Source organism: Peromyscus maniculatus, chromosome 15, assembly GCF_049852395.1.
Source record: "Peromyscus maniculatus bairdii isolate BWxNUB_F1_BW_parent chromosome 15, HU_Pman_BW_mat_3.1, whole genome shotgun sequence".
NCBI classification, from domain to species: domain Eukaryota; kingdom Metazoa; phylum Chordata; class Mammalia; order Rodentia; family Cricetidae; genus Peromyscus; species Peromyscus maniculatus.
In genome coordinates, this window is record NC_134866.1 from 45,384,063 (window position 1) to 45,407,418 (window position 23,356).

The following is a 23,356-nucleotide window of genomic DNA, read 5'->3' on the forward strand; positions in this document are numbered from 1 at the left end:
TTAGGTCATCAGGCTTGGCAGGAGACACCTTTACACACTGGTCCTGTTTTTAATTTTCAGGTTCATTTTCTCTAGTCATCAAATAACTCATCTAAGAGGTGATCATTTAAAAATGTTCTTTCAAGTTGTTATAAAAATATTCACCTAGGTGATGCCACATTGCATTCTCAGTAATCAGAGATTGGAAGACAGATTTCTGAGAAACACAAAAAGTAAAAGACACCAGTATTTTTACTAGATCAGGTATATACTGCATCATCTCAATACTGAGAATTTAGAGGAAAATTTTTGCAGTTTGTGTCTTTGAACAAAGTCTTTCATATAAATCCTTTAAAAGCAGTGTTGCCAGAGTTACAGCAAAGGAATTACTTGCTTAAGACCTTCTGCGGATGATGTTGGAAATATGGATCCCCAGTAGAATCTCTGGCATGGGGCCTGAGAATATGAAGGATAATTTTTACCCCGAAAAGATGTTCCCAGCACGTTTTAGTTCCAGAACGTCCTTTCTACTGATCAGTCTAACGAGATGAAGTTCAAAGCTGATTAAAATTAACCTTTGCCTGACTGCATGAGAATATCATGAAGGTTTCTTCTTTTCCTCTGCCTCTTGTGCAGTGTATCTGACCTCACGGAAAGGTGGGGGTCGCAGCTAGATGATGAACTTGTACTCTGAAGGGGAGAAGACTTGCCCTAGCCAAGGATGACACACGAGTCACACATACTAGAAGTTGACAGGAGAGAGTAAATGTAACTAACGAACAGATCAGAGACTCGAGAACCATGTTATGAACCGGTCCAGGAAGAGAGCGACCGGCGCTATAAAGGAAGAGAGCTGCATGTTAAAGACAAGACCGGGTAACTTAATCGAGGTCTCCCATCTCATTCCGTGAAGGCGCTCCTGGGCTCTGGTGATGAATGTGTTCATTTTGTGTGACTTGCTTTGGGTAAATAACCCAGTGAGTGCCCTATCAGCTCTGTAGCCCTCAGGTGGTGTGTGTGCGTGTGCCGGGAGGATTCGGGGAGGGGCTGCCCGACGCGAGCGCCCCTGGCACTTCCTAGGAGACTCAGGCTCTTTCTCTGCAGCTGTCACTAGAAGACTCCTGTGCTCCTCTCTGGAAGAAGAAGAAGAAAGCCGCCCATCCGAACCCGCTGGCTGTCCCTTCCATCCCTCATTCGCTCTCCGCAAACCGCTCCTCCTTCCTAGCCTTTCCATTGTGCTCGGCCGCCTGCACAAGACCTTCACCTCCTTTGTAGTGAGTGGGAAGATTTACTTGCGGCTTTCCGAACCTCCCGCTGCAATGGAGCTGTATGGAAAGGTAAACAGAGAGGAATGCCTTCCCGGGAACGGCCAGAAATCTGGGTTTTGTGGAGTGTGTGTGCGTGTGTGTGTGTGTGTGTGTGTGTGTGTGTGTGTGTGTGTGTGTATGTGTGTGTGTGTGTGTGTGTTCGCGCTTGCTTGATTGAAGATCTACTCAATGCAGTCGTGCCGATGAACCGCTTTTCTTAACACGCGTGCCATTCGTCGTCGTTTTCCCGCGTGATTGTTGAATCAGACTGTAAAACTACTCCGCTCGGGGTATGTATCAACTTTTCGGGTTCAGGATAGAGGTAAGGTAAACGCCCGTTTGCGTTGGAAATTAGAACAAAGTGCTGCGTTTCCTAGCCAGAGAGATGCGGTCTGGCTTGCAAACGCGGTACCGAGGAGAGAAGGTCCCTGTTTGGGATGAACTGGTGTCATTTTCGCCAGTGGTCGGAGTAAATGGTCGGGCAGGCTGAGAGAGATAACAACCCGTGTAACTGGAAAGGAGAAGGGAGGCTCCGCTGCCCAGTGCAGCTGGAGAGACAACCCCGAGGGAAGCCCGCTGGATCTCTGGGAGTTGTAGTTCACGGTTTTCCCGTTCGCACAGCTGCCTCTTAAGAGTAGACTACAACTCCCAGAAGCGCACGGGGTTCGTGGCCAGTACGCCTGTGCCGAGTCAGGAGCGGACAGCTCCGGTGCTGATGTTGGAGCGGGCTACGGAGCCCCACGCTTTTCGAGTGTTGCCGGGAGCGCGCTCGCGGGCTGTGCACGCTTGACCAGACGCCCGGACCAGCGCTGTCCTGACAAGAGAGAAAGGACATTTGCCTACAATGAGACACGAGGCGCCCATGCAGGTGGGTCTACAAAGAAAGAGTGGTCTCGGGAGAAATAGAGAGAGGGTTTCTCCAGTCGCTCAGGGGATGTCTTCATGAAATATAGATAGGGTTGTTCAGTATCTTTTAGGGTTCCGTAAGGAGACTGAGTGTGGAAAAGGAAAACCCAAGCTAATAAAGTCAGGACAGACCATCTCTTGTTGGATTTGATTTTCTTGCCTTCCTAGGTTCGTGATAGTGGTGTAAACTGGGGATTTTTCAGTCACATAAATTAGCAGAGACATATTAAGAAAGAGAGGCCAGTGCCAGTGTCTCCGAAGTCTTTTTTTTTTTTTTTTTTAAATTAGGGTCCCAGTATCAAAGGAAAATAGAAAAGATATCTACGCTTTTATCTAAGAGCTATGCCACCCTTGATATTTGCCTACTCAACTGACTGGCTCAGTTTCCAGGACCCTCTTTCCCCCAGCATTCCTGTGTGAGGTAGCCATTCACTGTACTATCAATTTCCCCATTTTAATCACATTCTTGGGCTTACTCCCTTCAGAAACGAAAATTTCCCCTGTTGAAGCTACTTACCAAGTTAAGCTTTTAAGTAAAGACCAATGTTATTTCTTCTTTCTGTGTATAACTGGTTAATTAATGCTAAACATAAGTCTATGTTCATTAACCAAGCAGAGTGAGCCCATTGCATAACAGAAAGGCATTTTATGAATGGGTTGAGAGAAGAGATCACTCCATTTGGAATGTGTTGCCTCCCTTCAGAACTCATCTCTGTTGGCAAACTCAGTAACATAAATATTTGACAACCAGTCTCAAATGTTTCCCATAGTTTCTTCATAAATCAAGGACTTTATACATCTGCTTTGATTTACTTTTCATTTATGTTACATATATTAAGGAATTCTAACTGGACTTTTCAATGAAAGCATTATAGCATTTAAGTGCTTGCTGGAGTATTATATAATGGAAGACCTCAAATTACCTTATGAGTTATTAAAACTTGATTTGTGCCTGGGAATAGTAGACCCTTTGTGTGACATCTGATATTTCTGTTTGTGACTTAGCTTTTTATTATAGACCTGATGCAAAATGCGTGTGGTCAGACAATAAAGGCTGTTGCAATCAAGATATATTAGCTTATGATAATTTCCCTCACTGGAGATGTTGCTAAGAGCCAACTAGCTGAATTAATAATATTTGATGATAGGTAAATATTGTCATTTTTCTTTAAAACTGGGTTGTCATTCTTTACTTTGTATATTTATATCAAAATATTATGGCTGACCCTAAATGTATGGTTTTCCAAAATTGAAAAACATAAAAAATAATAATGTAAGTTAGAATTTAAAGTTGACTTCATTGACATACTGAAATCTTTCTGTCAAATGACAAGTAAAATAGCTATTGTATATTGATTTTATTTTTCTGTGTTGCTTGGACTATTCAGGTAGGTAATGAAATGTTACAGCACTGTATGAAATTAATGCTTTAGGACATATTTTACATTATTGTGTGTATATCCATCAGATACATACTAGGTATTGTAAAGTTGTATTTCAGTGAAAACTATAATGGTGAATTAATGTAAAAATTAGGTGCTATGGAATCAATTTTCTGATGGATACAGATGCTTTCTTATTTGTGGTGTGTTTCAATTCACTGGGTTATATTTTTGGAATTTAAAATATAAACTCCCCAAAGCTAGTGTGAATTTATGCATTTTAAGAATTCAGACTTGTTAAAAGTGTATTTAATTCAAGCACACACATTGATTCACTTTAATAGATGATTGTTAGAGTGACTTCTATCATTTTTAGATTTTTAAAAATTATATAATAATTAAGAGTATAAACAATTTAGATTTTCTTAAGCAGCAATTAATGTTTTGGGGTCCCGTTTTCTAAACTAGAATAATATTCCATGTGACTTGGAACGCAAAGATGCAACATTAAAAGTAGTGGATGTTCCTTTTTTTTCCTTTTAAAGATTAAAGTGTGCCATCACTTTAAACATATGCCCCAAATATTTCTTTACTTACATTTACAAAGGATGAGTCACAAGGAAAGCTTCACTTTATATTCCCTTATCTCAGATATTTTTTTCTCCTTTTTTGGAGTATTTAGTTCAGTTGCTGATATGAAATAAAGTGAGCTTTTAGTTTATTGGCTAGCTTCCAAAATAGCATTTTTTCTTTAGTAAAATTATTTGGAAAAATACACAATATCCATTAAAACGCATTTGATGTTCTTATATAGATGGCTTTGTGTTCAGTTCATTGGAGTTATTTCTGCAAAACATTTCCCTCCAAGTTGATAGAAAATAAGACAATACTTGTTTCTTCTAGTGACTATGACAATGATAACTAATAATAGTCTTGGATGCTTGTGTTTTCTTTCTAATTAGTTAATCAAGGATAGCATTTGGTAAGTCGAGAACATTAGTGTGGGTGGTAGTCATTTCAGTCTTCTCTTTCAGCATATTGATAAATCCGAGGGGCCCAATGACATAGGGAACAGTAACGTTCATCACTGGGGGCAAGACTTTGAAAGCAAAGATAATATAGCAGCTGACTGAAAAAATAACCCCAGCCCACCCAGTGCTTGCCTATGCCAACCACGGTGCTTTGCATTCAGATGTCACTGTACTTGTATATATGTATAAAACCCTCATATGCACAGCTATATATGGGTTAAAATAATTATAAATAAGTCACCATTACCTACTTAAAAGCAAAGTAACTAGAGCTTATTAATATTAAATAACTTCTCTAATATGAAATAGTTAAAATTCTGCCAGATCAATATGTTTAGAAAACTCATGTCCTTTCTTCTATTATTTTGATTTCTCCAGAAGGCATAAATGTGCAGTGTAAAGAATGAGGACCCTATTGATAAGTATTACTCATTTATTTGTTTGAGAAGAAAGAAAATTATATTCATCCTATCTTATGTTTACAAAATAATCTTGCATAAACTAAACTAAATACCTGGGAAGGGTCATTGTGTTGTTATTATCTTCTTTGTTATTTCTTGTAGTTTCATTTACTCTGTTATGGGACTAAAGAGAGACCCATTGTCTCTCACATTTAACATTTAGTTTAGTTTTTACGTTTATCTGATAAAAGTGGAGCCTTTTTATTGATAAGGGAACTTAAAACAAAAATCCATGCTGAGGGACTGAAACAGACTGGAAAAAAATGCCTAAAGATAAGTGGAAGTGAGAAAACAATGTTGACACAGACCAGAGATGACACTGAGGTGATTGTAGAAAGGTGGATGTTCAATTCAGGCCTGTTATACATAAATCAAGTGATAGAGAATTACTTTCTAAGTATTATTGTTGCATTGGTATAGAAAGGTTATGCATTCCTACATTTTATTATGTGTGAATGCCTGACTTTTCTCCTCTACAATCATGATTGTCTTTTGTGCAATGGACAATTAGTCCCCATCCTTCACAGATTTCTTGCTAATGTTGGTGAGACAGTCTTCCCTATTTCTTTTTTACTTGTTTCTCATGTGTCATCTGTACAAAAACAGTGAGGAAGGAGTATTGACGCAAACAGCAAATGAACTTTGGTGTTACAAGGATGGGTTCCCAACTCTACTCTTTTAAGTTCAAGAACTTGAATTTATTATGAAGTCACTTCTCAGATGAGGACTGAGTGTTGCACTAAATAAAGGGTGTAGATATAAGTACTTAGAAGGAAGTGTGATAGGTAGTATCTCTACTTAGTAAAATAATAGGAGACTCACTCCTAGGTTCATGGCCAGATGTATTAGTCATGAGTTTTCTCCTGTGGAATAAGCCTTAAAGCCAAAAAGGAAAGAAAGAAGAAAGGAAGAAAGGAAGAAAGGAAGAAAGGAAGAAAGGAAGAAAGGAAGAAAGAAAGAAAGAAAGAAAGAAAGAAAGAAAGAAAGAAAGACAGGAAAGAAGGAAGGAAGAAAACAAAGAAAGAAAGAAAGAAAGGAAGGAAGAAAGAAAGAAAGAGAGAAAGAAGGAAATAAAGAGAGCAGTTGGTTACATCCATAACATTTGTACCATTATTATAGTCATAGGCATATCTTGCTAGATCAGTTTTGTGGTTTGTAGGATTCGCAGATTTATAAGACTGGTGATGACTTTTCTCCTCCAGTAGCCTGAAGAGCATCTTCAAGTATAATCAAAGCTAGCTAGCAAGAGGTAGCTTCCAATCAGTACTATCTTGATTCCTCTAAGTCCTGTGGCTAAAATGTGGTGTCCTCAACAACAGTGGTCTTATCATCAAGTTCTTATAGACAGGGAAGAGCAATGCTAATAGCCTCCATTGCTTCAAGGGTTCCTAGGACCACCCACATGACCAATAACTCGAAGAGATGTACCCCATACCTGTATATTGCCACTTTGAACTTCAGTAATGACCCAGATCTCACTAAGTAACCCAAGCAAGCCCTTGACTTGAAGCAATTCTTCATCAGCCTTTCAAGTCTGGAATTGCAGACCATGATCTTAGCTTTGCTTGTCATTCTTACTGCATAGTTCTCAGTATTGTTGATGTTTGCTCACAACAGCCCACTGCCTTCAGCTTTTTCTCTTATTTTGTGTTTTATTGATTTTGGCTTTTAAAAAACTCATGTTCCTTATACTTACATTAGTAGAAAATTATCTTTTTAGGGTAGAAATGACATCACTGATTTTGATTATTTCTTTTCTGCTGGTAAATATAAGCATTTAAATGACAAAATTCACTCTAAGGATTGATCTTAGCTGACTCAAAAGTTTATGAATGCATTATTTGATTGTATATCATTTCAAATTCTTTGTTCATTTCCTTAGAGTGTTTTGGCTTAATACTTGGATTTACAAATATCTTTAATTTCCACAGGTTTATATATTTTCCAGATCTTGCATTGGCATTGATGATGCATTAAATTTCACTTATATAACATTTAGAGGACATATTCTTTAAGATTTCTTTTTTTTATTAAGTCTATTTTTAGATCAGTATAAGATCTAACATGAACATTCCCTCTGTCTTTATGTAGACCACAATTGTAAAATATAGTGTCTAAATGTCAGTTTGGTCATCTTTAGTGTTATGAAGATCTTCTACATCCTTACTGAGTTTGACTATATTTATTATACAGTTATTAATGTTTCTCCCTTTTTTATTCTTGTTTTAGTTTTCATATATTATGAACCTATATTACTAAACAGACACACATTTCTAATTGGTGTGTCCTCCTGAAGAATTTCTGTCCAATATCCTTCTTTATTTATGGTAATATACCTTATCTTAATGTGTATTCTTAATACAGGTATTGTTGCTTTAATAGAACTTATATGTTATGCATGTATTTTCATACTGTTGCTTTCAACTTTTATGCTTTTATATTCATCATACCATATGATTAGTGTCCAGTTGGGACTTGTATTTTTATACAGTTTGAAAAATCTCTGCCTCTTAATTATCATTTTGATTCATTTCATATATTGTGATTATTTTGTTGGATTTAAACCAATGATTTTGCTATTTTTATATACTTTGTTTTCTGTTCCTCTGCTACTCCTTTCCTACCATCATTTTATTTAAATGTTCTTATGTATTTCAATTCCTTTGTAGATTTTTTAAATGTATACCTTTGCATTTTTTAGTCTTTAAGACTACACAATACATGGCTAGACAACCTGCCTTGACTTCATATAATACCTCATATACTGCATACTGCATTTGTGTGATGTAATTTCATACATATTACATTTGTAGTTATTATAATTTTAGCTTTATACATAGTATGTAGTTTTTTCATTAAACAGAGAGAGAGAGAGAACACACACACACACACACACACACACACACACACACACTTGCCTGACACCTATTTACCGTGTCTAGTATTCTTCCTATTGCTCTGAGCTTCTATGTGGTTTCATTTTCCTCTCAGCTTTCAACTTTGCTTATGGTATAGACTCTGTCAGTAATTCTCTCAGGCTTTGTGTATATAATTTTTTGGTAATTTATTTCTTTTGAATGAGAGTTTTTAATGGCTATCAAACTGGGCATTGATTTTTCTTCCTTCCAGTACTGAATTTCAATATATTATTTCATTGTCTACTGGCTCCATTATGTTGTGGAATCATCTGCTCTTCATATTATTGTAATATATACATATGTATGTATATAAATATATATATATATATATACAGTCATGTTTCCTTTTGTTAGTCCTGAATATATTTCTATTTAGCTTTGATATGCTTATTTCCTTTGTAGTTTGTCAACTTAGAGGGTTGAAGTGACCTCATCAGACATTAACATTTACACATTCCAACAAGTTAGAGATTATTTAGTCATTATATCTTTAAGTATATTTCCAGAACATCATTCTACTCCTTTTCCTAAGCCTTCATTTACATGTAAGTTAGACTTCTGATACTTACCCAGCAACTACAGAGGTTCTGCTTTTTTTTATTTTCATTCTTTCATGGTTGTATTATGTGATATCTACTGATTCATCTTCTGTGTTTGTTAATACAGGGGTTATTCATTTCAGTCATTATATTGCTACATTTAGGCTCACAATTGGCTCCATTTAGACTAGAAAAATGTTATGTTACCAACTAAAGATAAATGAACATTCTTAGGTTGAGAGATTAGGGTATTAAAAGAGTTTAATGGGACTCATTTGTAGTATTGTTCAGAAAAACCAAGAAGAAATGTGAGTATTTGAGCTTCTTATAGGAAAAAAAATATAGAATAGAAGTAATAACCCTACCACGTTGATCATACTTCATAAATTTTGGGTGTGAATATTAATGTTTGCAGTTTAATATTACTGTTTAACTTTATTGATTCCTGCTTATCTGGTGTTGCACTTTTTGTGCCTTGAAATAAAAATTGTGAGCATCAAGGAACTTTTAAAAATTTGAATATGGTATATAATTCTAAACAATAAAATCAAAATCTAAGGTTTTTAACCAACTCATATCTTCTTTAATAGCTTTAATTCTGCAGACAAAGAAAGTTTTATACAATGTTTGTATATTTTATAATAGTTTGAAGTGTCATGGCAGTTTTATTGAAGTCATGAAATGTTTTTTAAATATATATAGAGTGAATAATGAAAGCATAGGGGTGAATGGTCTAGATGTCCAGGCGTCTAGCAAATGTTATCAAGTCTAAGTCAGATTGGGTGTATATATAGCACTAGGATTTTTAAATAATAGTATTTTGTATCTACTTGGCCTCATGATAAAAATCTGGAACCATGCTATTTAGCTCCTACACCCATAGCTTTTCATACCAGAAAACAAAATCATAAGGTAACTTTTGGAGAGTCTTGGAGCCTCTCATCTGTCTGCTGCTGTTAGGTTAAGTGTAGCCCTTCAAAGATTCTTGTGTGACTTGTCAGCGACCCCATACTTATCTCATCTTATCCACCTGAGAATCTTGTAATCTAATGCATATGAATAATTTCTATTCCAGTGGACGTGGCCTGATGAACCTTAACAAGCTTAAAGAAGGGATGTGTTAAATACCAGTTGGCAAATTCTCATACTACCCTTAGCTATGATATTAGAATTAAAAGGCAGCATTCTTTTGAAAGTTTGATTCAGTGAGACAACTGACAAAAGGGATAAGCCAAAGCACAGGTGGGCAGATGGCTGTGCATGTATAAATGGGCATGAGTTTATTTTTTATAGAGACAATAGTCATAGTAGCTTTTGCATGCAAAGCAGTGATGCCTTTGTCACTCATTCTAATTGGTGCCACTCTGCAACCTGGAAATACAAGTGCATTGACTACAGGTTCCTCAAGGGTGGTTCAGACATTTCTTTGTCTTAAAAATGCATGGACAACTCGGTCCTGACCTGATGAGTGTCCAACACAGTGCTGTTTGATGAATGGAATAAGGAGGAGATATGACCGGGACATGTCGGAGCACATGATGACGGCTTCTTACAGGGTTGCTCCCTCACATTCTGATAGTGCCTACAGTGACTTACAATACCAGAAGGGTGGCTGGTCAAGACAGAAGCTGGTACAAACCTTTAGAATCATATTTCTGTGGTCTTTGTGTGCAAATGCCTGAGAACTTGACCCCATGTCCCTGCCCTGGCCTTGGGTAAAGGCTTGTTTTACAAAATCTGACTTGCTGTCTACTAGGTAATTGCCCACGTATCCATGTTTTAAAGTTTCAGTTCTATCTTCCTATAAGATTTCTAGGACATTCAAACAACTCAGTATTTATGATGGTAAATTTACATAGCGCCTGTGTATAAGCCCCAGTGACATTCAAATGCTGCTGTAGAGTGAACACACCAATTTCTGTTCTTAATGACATTAAATCTGTCTCTCATATTTATAGCCAAGATTGATTTCATTATTCTGAAGTTTTACAAAACACACATACACTTGTGACAAACTCTTGTGACTTAGTGAATTTTACTGATGATATAAATGAGGAAATAGTAGACAAAGAAAAAGAAAAACAATCTTTAAAAATAAATGGAGTTGGAATTTTTTTCTAATTCATTCCTCACTTGGGAAGTTGAAGCCAAGGCTTTGAAGTCAGTCTGGACAACATACCAGACTATCTTAAAAATAAGAAAGAGAGAACTAAAGAAGCAAAGGAAGAAGAAAGGAAAAGAAAAAAGGAAAGAATGAGAAAAGAAAAAAGAAAAATTCCTGCCATCAGGAGAACTCCTCAAGATTTACATAGTTTCTCAGCACCACTGCCCTCATACTGAGTTATAGGCAGAGTTTTCCTGTCCCGAGGGCTGCTTCCAAATTACCACACAGATGCTTATATTAATTGTAAATGCTTGGCCAACAGCTCAGGCTTATAACTAACTAGCTCTTACCTTTTAAGTTAGCCCATGTTCCTTATTTACACTCTGCCACATGGCATTACCTTTATTAGCATGGCACACTCATCTCCTGCTTCCTCTGTATCTGACTGGTGACTCTTCTGACTCTGTCCTCCTTCTTCCTATCATTCTCCTAGTCTGGCTCTTGAGCTCAATCTCTTCCTGCCTAGCTTTTGGCCAATCAGCATTTAATTAGCCAATGAGAGTAGTACATATTCATAGTATACAAAAAGATTGTTCCACAGTACTGAATACCCTCTCATCCTGTGGTTCACTCACAACACACAAACTGCGTTAGCCCTTGAATTTAGAGCTGGTGCATCCTAGGTAAACCTTATGTCTCCAACTAAATCCTCACAATTACATTTAAAACTCTCCATATTCATGATGCCACTAATGCCTCAGTTTTAGAATCCATATAACTTTATGGTATCCTGCCCCATGCTTTCTTTTAAGGTAGCCTGGAGAACACACAACCCTGTTGACATGGTTCTTTACTGCTCCAGGCTGCAGAATGTGATAGGTTAGTAGGCTGAGCAGTTTTGTAAAGTGTAAATTCTCATTTGGACTGTAACTTAGCTGTATATCCTAAATCCTGGTCCAGAATTTAAGCTGGCTCATGACAAAATATCCAAAGACCTTGTTAATGAAGAACACTTGCAGACCTGCAGGACTGGTATCTCATGGAACATTAATAATTGGTGAAAGGGATTTATTTATAGGAATGTCAGTGCTAAAATAAAAAAAAATCAAACAACAACAAAACCCACAACCTAACTTCTTTCCTATTAGGATGTTGGAAGGCACTCATTGTTAAAGAAACTTCTTGTTAAATTGATAGGTTTTGAGCCAACTTCACCATTGTCTGCCAATGATAGGTAAGACTTACCAGAGCATATATGTTGCACAGTTACCAGGGTAGGTGGTGTTGCCTGTTTGCAGGCCCAGGTTCACACACTAGCAAACTTTCCCTATTGGTCATCACCATTCCCTGGATGTATCATTGATATCAAATGGATTTACATGACATGCTTAAGTGTGTATCAGTTTAGACAGTGTCAAGTTCAGTCAGAGTCTTTATCACCTTTCACTTTTGTGATACAGAGAGATATTCCCCTTTGTGTTACTTTTCTACAAATAATTGCACTCTTCTGCTGCCAATAAGAGTGTAGAAGGGTGGTATGTTCTCTCATCTCACCTCCCCCCCTTTCATTTGCCTTCACATCCCTCCTCCATGCTGTTTCTCCTGGCTTCAGGCAATTAACATCATCTTAGGTGTCTTAGATGAGCCCAAGTACCCCTTATTGTTTTTGGCAGTCTACTCCTTGCTGGACCTTCTTTTATACTCTTACTTCTAAGATTATTACATTTTCTGTTCTGCAACAAAATACCTGGTGCTGGATACTTTATTTAAAAAACAGGGCATATTGAGTTCACATTGTAGAGGCCCAAATACATGGTGTTAGCCTCTGTAAGCCCTTTAGGGAGGGTCTTCTAGCTGCATCATGGAATGTGGATGCCATCACGATGCAAATACATGTAAGAGTCAGAGATCACTGGGTGAGATAGGAAACCAGAGAGACTCAGGAGCCAGGTTTGTTTTTGCTGTAACAACATGCTGCTGTGGAAATTCACCGAGGACCCTTGAGCATTCACATTACTCTCTTCTGAGAATAGTGTTCCCAGTGACCTGTCTTGTACTAGGTGCCACCTTTAAAGTTCCTACCACCTCAGATGGAGAATCAAGTTTCCATTGCAGGAACATCATCACGAAACTCATAGTGTTTTTCAAGAGAAGATATAAAAATATTAACCACCTTTTTGTGGGAAACAGACTGTCTAGCCTAGCATTTTCTGCAGAATTTGCTGCAATGATGCCAATGTTTTGTATATAACTACCCAGTACGCTAGCTTCTGGGTGTGTGTGTGGAGGGGGGGGGGATTGTATGCTTGAAGCTACATTTTAAATTCTGTTTAATTTTAGTATAGTTTGAACTGCCATATGTGCTTAGTGGCTAGCACATTGACTAGGAGAACAATTGCCAAATAATTCATAGCATCAGAAAGGTGCTGAAACAAATGGACTCATCATTCAAAATGCCTTTTTTCTCTTCTGAGCTCGTGGTACTTAGAAGTGATACAATGACACTTTGATAGATATTAAAATTATCACAAAGATGAGGAAGAATAAACATCTACCTAAAGTATTTATAAATAACGAGAAACCAATCTCTAGTCTCTACTGAGTAATAGATCTGATTTATAGATCTATTATCTATTACTTTCATGAGCATTCTGGGTAGGTACTGTGTCATTTTCACTTCATATGAGAAGAGAAACTATAACACATCAATTAAAATAAAACAAGCACATTGCATGCATGTACAGAGTTCTCAGACAGTAAAACAAGTATAAAATGAGGAAAACTAAAAATAAAAAAAAAACAAGTTCACACAGATGGTAAGTAACAGAAACAATGCTTGAACCTAAGTAGGATTCACCATACTTTTGTCAAGAAATGCCTCCCACATGACCATCTGGCTTACTGCACTTACTTTTGTAGATGTCATCAGGAAATAGGTCAGAGGTCAGGAATTGTTCCCTGGCACCAATTGCCTCTACTACTTACCATCTGTATAAATTTGAGTACATTATCTCATATTTCTGAAGCTCAGTTTTCTCATTTTAGTAGGGATAAGGTACCCACCTCCTGTGGTTAAGAGGGTTAAATAGGTGAACAGTGTCTGCTACATTTTGAACCATATAAATGTATCATAATCATTATTTTTAATTTTAAGGAGACTGACATTTATGTTGGGATGCTGACATGATATGGTGTTATTAGATAAAATAGAGATGTGCTTGGAATTTTTTTTTCTAGAGTAATAATTCTCATTTTCAGGAATAAGCTCTGCTCAGTCACTTTGGAGTCCCCCTCACTGAGATTACAAAGTTTCAGAGCTCGCATGCCCTGCCAGTTCCTCATATCTTTGCTTTTCATGTTGCTTTGAGAGATGTCGCCTTTGGTGTCTTTGATTGCTTGTGAATGCTGAGCTGTGACAAGTACCAACACAGCTGGAGAGAGCTGTAAGATTTGCTGTTTTCTTTTCCAGCTGGGAATTATTGCCATGGATACCAGTATCAGAGGGGAATTGGGGAGCGCTCTGTACTTGCCTCCTGAGTCCCTGACATCTGTTTCTGGCAAGGGTAATAATGAGTGTGCTGCTAGCTTCCTATCAAATGGGACACTGATCCATGCCTGCTTCCCTGCAGATGGCCTCTGCCCAAGATGCCCGGTTCGGCCAGAAAGATTCCTCTTCTGACCAGAACTTCGACTACATGTTCAAGTTGCTGATCATTGGCAATAGCAGTGTGGGGAAAACATCTTTCCTGTTCCGCTATGCGGATGACTCCTTTACATCTGCATTTGTCAGCACAGTTGGCATCGATTTCAAAGTCAAAACTGTATTCAAAAATGAAAAGAGAATCAAGCTTCAGATTTGGGTAAGTCACTTTGAACTGACACCATCCTTCATCCTGGGGGTGTTGGATGGACAAATATGCAAGTGAAAGACACTGTGCTTCGTTCCTTCCCCATGGGGTCCTCGAAGACTCGTTTCTAGCCTTTTTTGCTGCAGAACATTGTGTTTGAGAGTGTGCAGTGATGCTTTTGATGATATGGAGAATGACTTGTACCTCACAGTCATGTGATGCTATTCATCAACCCTTAGAAGAGAAAAAAATCCAAGCTCTTGATGTTGGCAGTGGGGGATGCTCAATGGGAGTCTGGTTCTGTCTTGATCTGCATGAACTTGAGCAAGTCTGTGACTCCTTCTGTGGTTGTTTTTATAATATATACTTGCACAGGCAATACATATATAACTGGCTTTTCAGGGCACAGGGGTCAGCCTGTTTTATGCGCTGTAAAAGAGAAGATAATAGAAGGTAGGGGAAGTGGGGCTACTTCCTTTATGATGTCCAGGGCCTAACTTTGAGCACAGTCTTTTTTTACTTTACGACCATGGTGTGTCAGCTCTAAATACTATATTTGTATACCCAAATGAAAGAAAGCACAAGAAACAAAGTGTTTAATAGGAAGTTCCCCACAAAATTATGAAATCAGTTGGCTAGCTTTCTGCCCTCTCAGTGCATGAAGATCAGAGGTTTCCTGACTACATTGTTAGTATAGATTTAGAAAACTAAGGAGTAAGAAACAAAAAATATGTATGTGAATAGCCCCCAGATGATGTAAGTGATGAAGTAACTAAGACACCAGGTTATGTCAGAGAGATTCATGTAGTAAATGTCTTACAAAAATCACAGTGTACTCATAGAAGGATACATGCCCCTCCCCCAATAAAACAGTCACATGGAAGCTTTTAACCATTCTTCCCCTTAGTCATGACGCTAGTCAATTTGGAACCCTTTCTACCACTCAAATTGATCACAGCAATAGACAAAGATTTCCTAGGAGATGTTTTCTGCCTCCTGTGGAGACAGTACCATTTAGTACTGGTACAGGGCTGATCTAAAGGGCTGATGCTTCTTCAGTCAAATATGGAAAGCTAAAGAAAGACAAATCCCAGACTATGGCATTTAGACTGTTTTAAAAAATAGAACAACTCCTATTAAAATGTTTATATAAACTGCATGACCTTTAACCATCTTAAAGGTCTTAGAGATAAAATTTAAAGGTGTGAGTATATTTATATGGGAGGTTGTCTAACAATGGATTATGACTGTTTCACTTATGCTAACTCTGGAATCTTCTAGGTCTGACTAGAACTCACACAGAAGCTCAACAGTTCAACTCCAAGTTTAGCATCTCCAATACTCGACCATTTTCTGAAGTCACTTTCTTGTGCAGTGTGTGTGGGTGGGGGGTACTTGTTTGGGGGTGCTTGTCTGGGAACTTGTCACTGTTGATGTGTTACCAGTCACATCCCCTTAGTGCATGCAGACAGAAAGATGGGGTTCATTGCTTCTCATTCAGGGCCTCTTTCGTTCTCTTCCTATTTAGCTTCAGGCAATCATGGTCATATTCACAGTCATAAATGCCATATTCAAGTTTAAGAATGCTTGCTTCACTTTCAGGGGCTTTGATAAGTTGAAAAATAAATTAATCTTGTAACCACGTATCTCTTAACTCCATATTAGTAAATTTCCTGCTCATCAGGCAAAGAGCTCCAACTCTCCTCTTCTTTGTCTCTTAGAGACATTTAAAAAGGATCCTTGTAGCCTTATCTTATACTTATGAAGATATTTTCCTTAAAATGGTGCTGCTTCCAGGCCAGAGAAAACTTGTTCTCTGTTCTTAGGCACTAAGGGTTGCCTCCTCCTGTCTTCTCTCACTTCTAGGTGATGCTGCACCACATGGAGCTGGACAGAGCCCAGCTCTGATTCTGCGGCTCCTCCTGCTCTCTGGCCTTCTCAAGAGTCCCATTTTTTTTTTTTTTTTGAGGTCTGTGTAGCCTCTGATAGTATTCGTCTCAGATTCATCCAAGATTTGGCAAGATGTGATACTTTTTTTTGAAGCTGTCATGTGTCTTCACTGGCATCCCAACCTCATACCTCATTTCAGAACTCCATTGCCTAGTTCTAGGGACCCCCCCCCCCACCAAAAAGTCACATGGAAGCTTTCAACCATTCCTTCCCCTTAGTCATGACACTAGTTTAATCATTTTTGGTTTCCCAATTAAGACATAATCTTGTTGTCTATGAGGAACATGCCTGTAATCTTAGCACTTGTGAGGATAAGGCAGTAAGACTGTGTGAATTTGAGGTCAACTTGAACTACATAGTAATACCATGCATCCCTTTAAAAAAAATCACAAAAGCCATAACTCCCAAATCTCTCCAAGACAATCAAATGACAAAAGCACCACCCCATTTCTTTGTGTTTGGCTCTACTGGGGGTTCTTAATACACCTACAGTTTTAGGGTTGTGAAAATGAGTTTTACATTGCTGTGGAACATATGGTATACTGCACAGGAAACATTCGGAAAAAGTACTGTAGAAAGATTTTGTGTTTACTGAATGTGCACTACAGTTAGGGAATTTAAGACATGGAGCAGTTAGACACTTCGGTAAGCAAACCCTGTATGGGGTAAATATGATAAATGACTAACAGTTGTTGGGTAAGCATTGTCCATGTCTTGTCTCTGTATTCTCCCGATGATCCTACTTTGTGTTTATTATCTTCCATGAGGGGTCTGAAAATGACACACGCCAAATAGCCACCTCAAGGTCACACATGGAGAGTGGCTAAGGGGATTTTCAGGATTGGTCTGTCAGATTCTATGGTTGCACTTGCTGACCCTCACTGCTGTGGTAGACTTTTGTGACCATGACAGGAATAATCTTGGACCATGTATCCTGGTATACTGAAGATATTTTTTGGAAGAGTTTGATTATCCTGTTGGATTGAGGTTTGGGAAAGAAGGTATAATAAGGAGAAACATGGTCTACATTTAAATGTAGGTATTCCTGTGATAACTTCAGGGTCTTCTGTTTAATGCTCTAAGGGCAATGGGAGATGTTTCATTATGTGTAGCTGTTACTGCTTAGCAACACTGGAAATTTACTCAGGTCTCTATTTAACACTGATGGTTTGACATATCTTGGTGGTTTCAAAACCAATTTACTGCTCTTCACAGCCTATTTGTATGCCCTTATGTTAATGTATAATTAATTTGCTAAGACATAAAAAAATCCATATCATCTCACCCTATTATATATTTCAAATAAAAGAAATGAAGCCGTTTCACAGTCTGAAAGCCACTGAGGCTTAGTCCACTGCCCTACACTCTTTGCCAAGATAGGCTGAAGACACTGTGATGCTGTGAGGTATTGGAAAGTACCCTGCGGTGCTCAGATACTGGGGTGGCCATGCAGAGCTATAGACAGTACACATTGGACAAGGACATCAGCCAGGGTCAACAGAGGCTTCTCTCGTGCCCAACTTTTATGAGTATTTAATTTCCAGTAAAGGTACCTACTTAGGAAACAAGATCTAGAGAAGTTAAGCAATTATAGTTCATGCCAGAGCAGAACCGTGTGACAACATCTTTTGGCACTTGGGTTGGTCTAATTTTTACTATACTGAATTCACATTCAAGATAAGGGCTGAACTCTGACAACACCAATCAACTTCATATCTGATTATCAGTGAAATATATTAGACACAGACAAATCAAATAAGGCTGGATTTCAGGTAGTATTTCTACTGCATCAAGAGAGTGGAGCCTCCACCGGAAGAGGCAGAGGAAAGACTCCTGCTCTTTCACCTTGGTGGTTTGCTTTCTCTTTTTGTACTGTGTGGGATTTTTTTCTCACTCCACAACTGCTTGTTGGATTTTCAATGGCTAACCATTCAAATAAAGCTATTTAACTGCTCTGAAAAACATGGGCAACATTTCTTGGACATTATATATCTCTATGGAACTTCCTTACCACTTTGAATATACTTGTCTAAAGACACGTCACTCTTCAGTTATATTTACATACAAATTTTGAATTCTATTAGCATATTTATAAATCTTAATCACATTAATCTTTCTTATTGAAGTTTCATTTCCTTATTCTTTTTATGAGTCTCAAGTTAAAAAATAACTCAACATTTCAGAGATTACAAATGTTTGAGTTGGCTCTCTCTTTTTAACATATGTTTAATGCTATTGGGAATAAACTAGGGATAGATTTATGGTATTTTGGTTTGGGTATGATGAAAGCTATCTGGGATGAACATCTTTCCAAGGGCAAGATGAAAAACAGTGCAGTGCCCATAACCTAGAAGAACATAATCTATGTTTATTTTCAGAGTCTAGACATAAGAAAGTAGAATTTAGAACAATGTCTGTAAACTGAAGAGTTCTGGCAGGTATTGAAATTTGACTGTTGAGGTGCCTAGACACCAGAGTGGAGTCTTGTGAACAAATTACAGACCTGTTTAATTCTCTCTAATTGCTCAATTCCAAAATTCACAATTGACTCTAATGGAAGGCTAACTGTCCAGCTTATGGTTCTCATATATGAAGGGGCAGGTTGGGAGAGGGGGTTACTATTGCCTTCTGCTGTTCTGAAAGCAACAAAAAAAGATTCTGGTTCATAAGTTACTTTATACACTAGTAACTGTACTCAAGTATATGGAGGAGATGGTGCAGACCTATCAAGAAAATGATGGTGGTCCTCTTTCTCACTGGAGGTCAGGGAAAAGAACATTTTGAAACATGCTTTACTGTTTTAGTGTGACAAGGTCAACAGAAAAAAGATGACTCCGCCGGTGAAGAGATAGTTTGTTGTACTCAATGATCACAAGACAATGGCACTCAGTTGCTGGATGGGAGGGAGAAGCAGTTGCATTCAGAGAATTAGGAACCAAAATTATGGTCATGAGGAGGAAGTCATGATGGGGAGCTTTGGGAAAGAGCCTCCCTCAAGACCTCTGCAGAAAAGAATGGGAAAGGGAGTTTAATAACTTTTTGATTGTATAGTTTGGATCTTTTTGGCAGTCTCTGAAGTATTCGGTCTAGCTCTAATGGTCTGGCTGTCAGGGTACATGAATAGAGGCCAAGAGTATGAGAGACACATGAAGGCAGTGGATGCGAGGTGAGCTCTGGACTGGTTGGTTTGCAGTTTTAAGGCATTCTTCAGTAAGTTATTGGCTTTACTGTTCATTGATATAGAGAAAAGCAGTCCCTCTGTGCTGTGGAATAATCCTCTTGTACACTGTAAAGATTTGTCACTCAAATTGGTTTAATAAAATACTGATTAGCCAGTAGCTAGGCAGGAAATATAGGCCAGGCAACCAAGCTAAAAATGCTGGGAAGAGGAAGGGTGGAGTCAGGAGTCGCCAACCAGATGCAGAGAAAGCAAGATGAGAATGCTGTACTGAGAAAAGGTACCAAGACAAGTGGCTAAACACAGATAAGAATTATGGGTTTATTTAAGTGTAAGAGCTAGTTAGTTAAAAGCCTGAGCTACCAGTCGAGCATTGTAAGTTATATTAAGCCTCTGGGTCAATTATTTGGGAAGCAGCTGCTGGATATTCGGGAGTTGCTGGTGGGACAGAAACTTCTGCCTCCACTTCTGAGATGAGTGAGGCCTCAGAATGAAGGGGAAATGAATAAAATAGGAGGGTAACACAGAGGAAAATTTCCAGTCTGACAGAGACTGGCATTCTGAATACTTTCATGCAGGCTCCATGTATTTATGGGTTTCAGTATTTGTGGACCTGGAAAACTAGGTCAGGGAAAGATATTGCACATTGTTGACCAAACCATTATTAATGTTCAATTGTATTAATAGTATCATTTATACTATTTTTTAACCCAGTACTGAGCTATAAATTAACACACACACACACACACACACACACACACACACACACACACACAGTAGAATTACTTAAAAACACAGGCTTTTGTTTTCTTATTTCTGTCTTAGACTGGAACTCCCTAGGTAGCCTCAGTGGGCCTTAAACTCCTAATAACAATGTCTCCCAAGTACTGTGATTACAGGTGCTTGTTACAATGGTCACTCCAGGTTTTCATTTTTTGATACAGCCTAGTGAAAGAAGGTGGCAAAATAGTCCTGCTTCATAGATAAGGGTAAACAAAACCAGAAAGATAATAATATCATTTGCCCAAAGATGACAAGATATGCCAGCACCCATCTTTTAAATACATTCAAAGCCCATGTATTGACCACACAGGATAAATGAGGTTTGGGGGCAGGGCAAGATCTGTTGACACCTTAGAACACCAAATGTTAGATTTTTGCATATCTTACTCCCCAGTGGCTACTTTTCTGCACTACATAATTGCTCATTATCTTCCTTCCCTGTTCTGAGAAATGTATAGTTCTAGGGGGTGAGGAGATCAGTTGTTTTGCTTGGAATTTCCTACCTGCCAGCAGGAGCACGTCGTGCATTGTCTGTTTTGTGTTTGAAACAGATATGTACAGCAGAAGGGAGGCAACACATTCAACTGGCTCCTTTCCTTCGCATTTCTGGAATGCCTGCTGCCACTGCTGGGGAGCACGCATGCAGTCAGGGGTGTGTGTAGGGAAGGATCACTGTGCAACAAGGGGAGCGAATGCCTGGGCAACAAAACCCAGGCCTCTGGATTTGCACTCAGTACTCTTTTAGCCCAGTCTTTCTGCTCATTGACTTGAGGCTGGTCTTCCAGTCTTCTAGTCTATTTTAAGGAGCCAACATGCTCTGCCCAGACAAGCTCCTTAGGAGAATCACCAGAGCCGGTGACAGCTGCCAGGGCTGTCCTGGCTGTTGCCATGTACGCTCTTTTCCCCATCATGTTTCCTTGAACTTAGCACTTGCTTTCCAGGAGAGATTGAGAAAGGCCAGCTTTCATTTTTCTCCCAAGAGGAAGCTGCTGTGGTCTGTGAAATGTCAAGATGCATGAAACCATTCACTCTGCTGGTGGCTGAAAGCAACATCCCTGTATCCTACTGTGTTTAAACCAATTCCCAGCACTGACAAGATACAGAAGGTGGCAAAGACTTTGTCCTGCCTTCATCAGGATCGCCTGCTACAAGAGAAGACTGGGAACATCTAAGGTAGAAAGGGTTACCTGGTGGGATCAGTAACTGTTTTCAGCAAATGGAGGTCAAATGGCGCAATGGCAGGGGCAGAGAGATTCCGGAATATAGCAACCCAGGTTTTAAATTCTGCTTAATTCTCAGCTGCTGGGCAACTTCAAGTCCTGAGATCTCTTTGTCTCCATTTCATTTCATTGTGGAGTGGTGTGAAATAACACATAGACCTTAGGTGCCAAATATCTGATACCATAAATATTTATACTTGCTTCAATCTAAGCATGAAACATGAAATATATATACTCCATAGTTGCCGGTTTGCTTCTTTTCTATGAATGGTATACCTCCATTAAATCTTTTGTACTTGATTTAGTAATTCCATGGTAGCAAATGCTTTTTGAGTGCCTACTGTGTGTCACAGCAGGTTCTGAGAATACAGAAATGGGTACACAGGAGCTATGAGAGGGCCCAACCATCTGGCTGATGGTTGAGAAGAACAGGTAATCTGCCTGACCTAGTCTTGGAGATACTGAGAACCTTCACTGTGGTTATCCACCCCTGCGATGAGAACTGAGAAATGAAACAAAAAGGAATTACCTGCTTGTTCATTAATTCAGTAGCATTTATTCTGTGTTTAAATGCATTTTAAAATATGCACTTGTGAAGGAGCTTGGAATTGAAGCTGAATACACAAAAATATCAATTATGGTAAATGCTAATGGGGAATTGGAGCACTGTGATAATTGAAAAACACAGTGGGGGGTAGAGCTTGTAGGCAATTTCATATGAGATGGAGAGTTTATGTCAAAAGATTCCTAAGCTGAGGCCTGTAGGTATTTAGAGCAGGGATGAGCTTTCTGCATGAAAGGAGAGACATATTTTTGTTTTATTTTTCTGCCATAGCTGCACGTAGCACATTCATGTCTGCTTTCTTCTGTTTATCAAATTCTGGCATCCTTTTATTTTGCCCTCCATCTGAGGGTGGATTCGGACTATGGAAATTTGAGGCTTTGGCAATTTGCTGGCCTTAACTGAGAAAGAAATACACATCTACATTTTGAATAAGTTCAGAAAGCAGATGGCCACGTGAACACATTGCTGGGACCACTTGGAAGAGATCTTGTACCAGGATTTTTTTGGGAGGGTCCACCAACCAGTTCCCAAATCATGACACAGAGACTTAGTATTAGTTTTGAACAGTTGGCCTTAGCTTAGCTCTTTTCTTGTTAGCTCGTGTAACTTAACTTGTTTCTCTTCATCTATATTTTGCTTCTTGGGACTTTTTACCTTTTATTTCTGTATCTCCCACTTTTGTTGCTATTTCTGTGTTTGACTGACTGGCAGTTGCCTACCTGACTGACCCTGGCATCTCTCCCTCTTTCTCTCTCATTCTCTCCTCCTTCTTCTCTCATTCCTGGAGTTCTCCTATTTATTTTCTCTGCCTATCAGCCCCACCCATCCTTTCTCTGCCTAGCTATTAGCAATTCAGTTCTTTATTAGACCAATCAGGTACTTTAGGTAGGCAGGGTGAAACAGCAACACATCTTTTCATAATTAAATAATTGCAGCAGAAACAAATGTAACACACCTTTACACAGTTAAAGTAATATTCCACAACATAAATGTAACACATCTTTACATAGTTAAATATTCCACAACAGGATCAAAAGCCTAATCTTCAGTTATTTTCATGGAAGCTCACCTCTGCTTCTGTAGAAACCTTTTCTGACTGGCTATGGGGACTGAAGAACATATGTAAGTGGCAAGAAGCAGTTAAGACTGTGCAAGATGCATATAGAGAGGGACATGTAGGCAAAA

General features: G+C 38.6%; 1 protein-coding gene across 2 annotated transcripts in view; it reads left to right on the forward strand.

Annotated features, from left to right (window-relative positions):
• Positions 1-899: 899 nt before the first annotated feature.
• The window catches only part of Rab3c (RAB3C, member RAS oncogene family), a 217,289-nt gene continuing 194,832 nt past the window's right edge, over positions 900-23,356 (forward strand). Inside the window, exons 1-2 of one of the 2 annotated variants that reach the window (XM_016000216.3) lie at positions 900-1,316; positions 14,257-14,487. In XM_016000216.3, the coding sequence (XP_015855702.1) occupies positions 1,299-1,316; positions 14,257-14,487 (249 nt within the window). In that variant the 5' untranslated portion in view covers positions 900-1,298. Of the gene's footprint in view, positions 1,317-1,953; positions 2,155-14,256; positions 14,488-23,356 lie in introns of those variants that run through there. The other variant, XM_006981659.4, reaches the window with a different exon arrangement.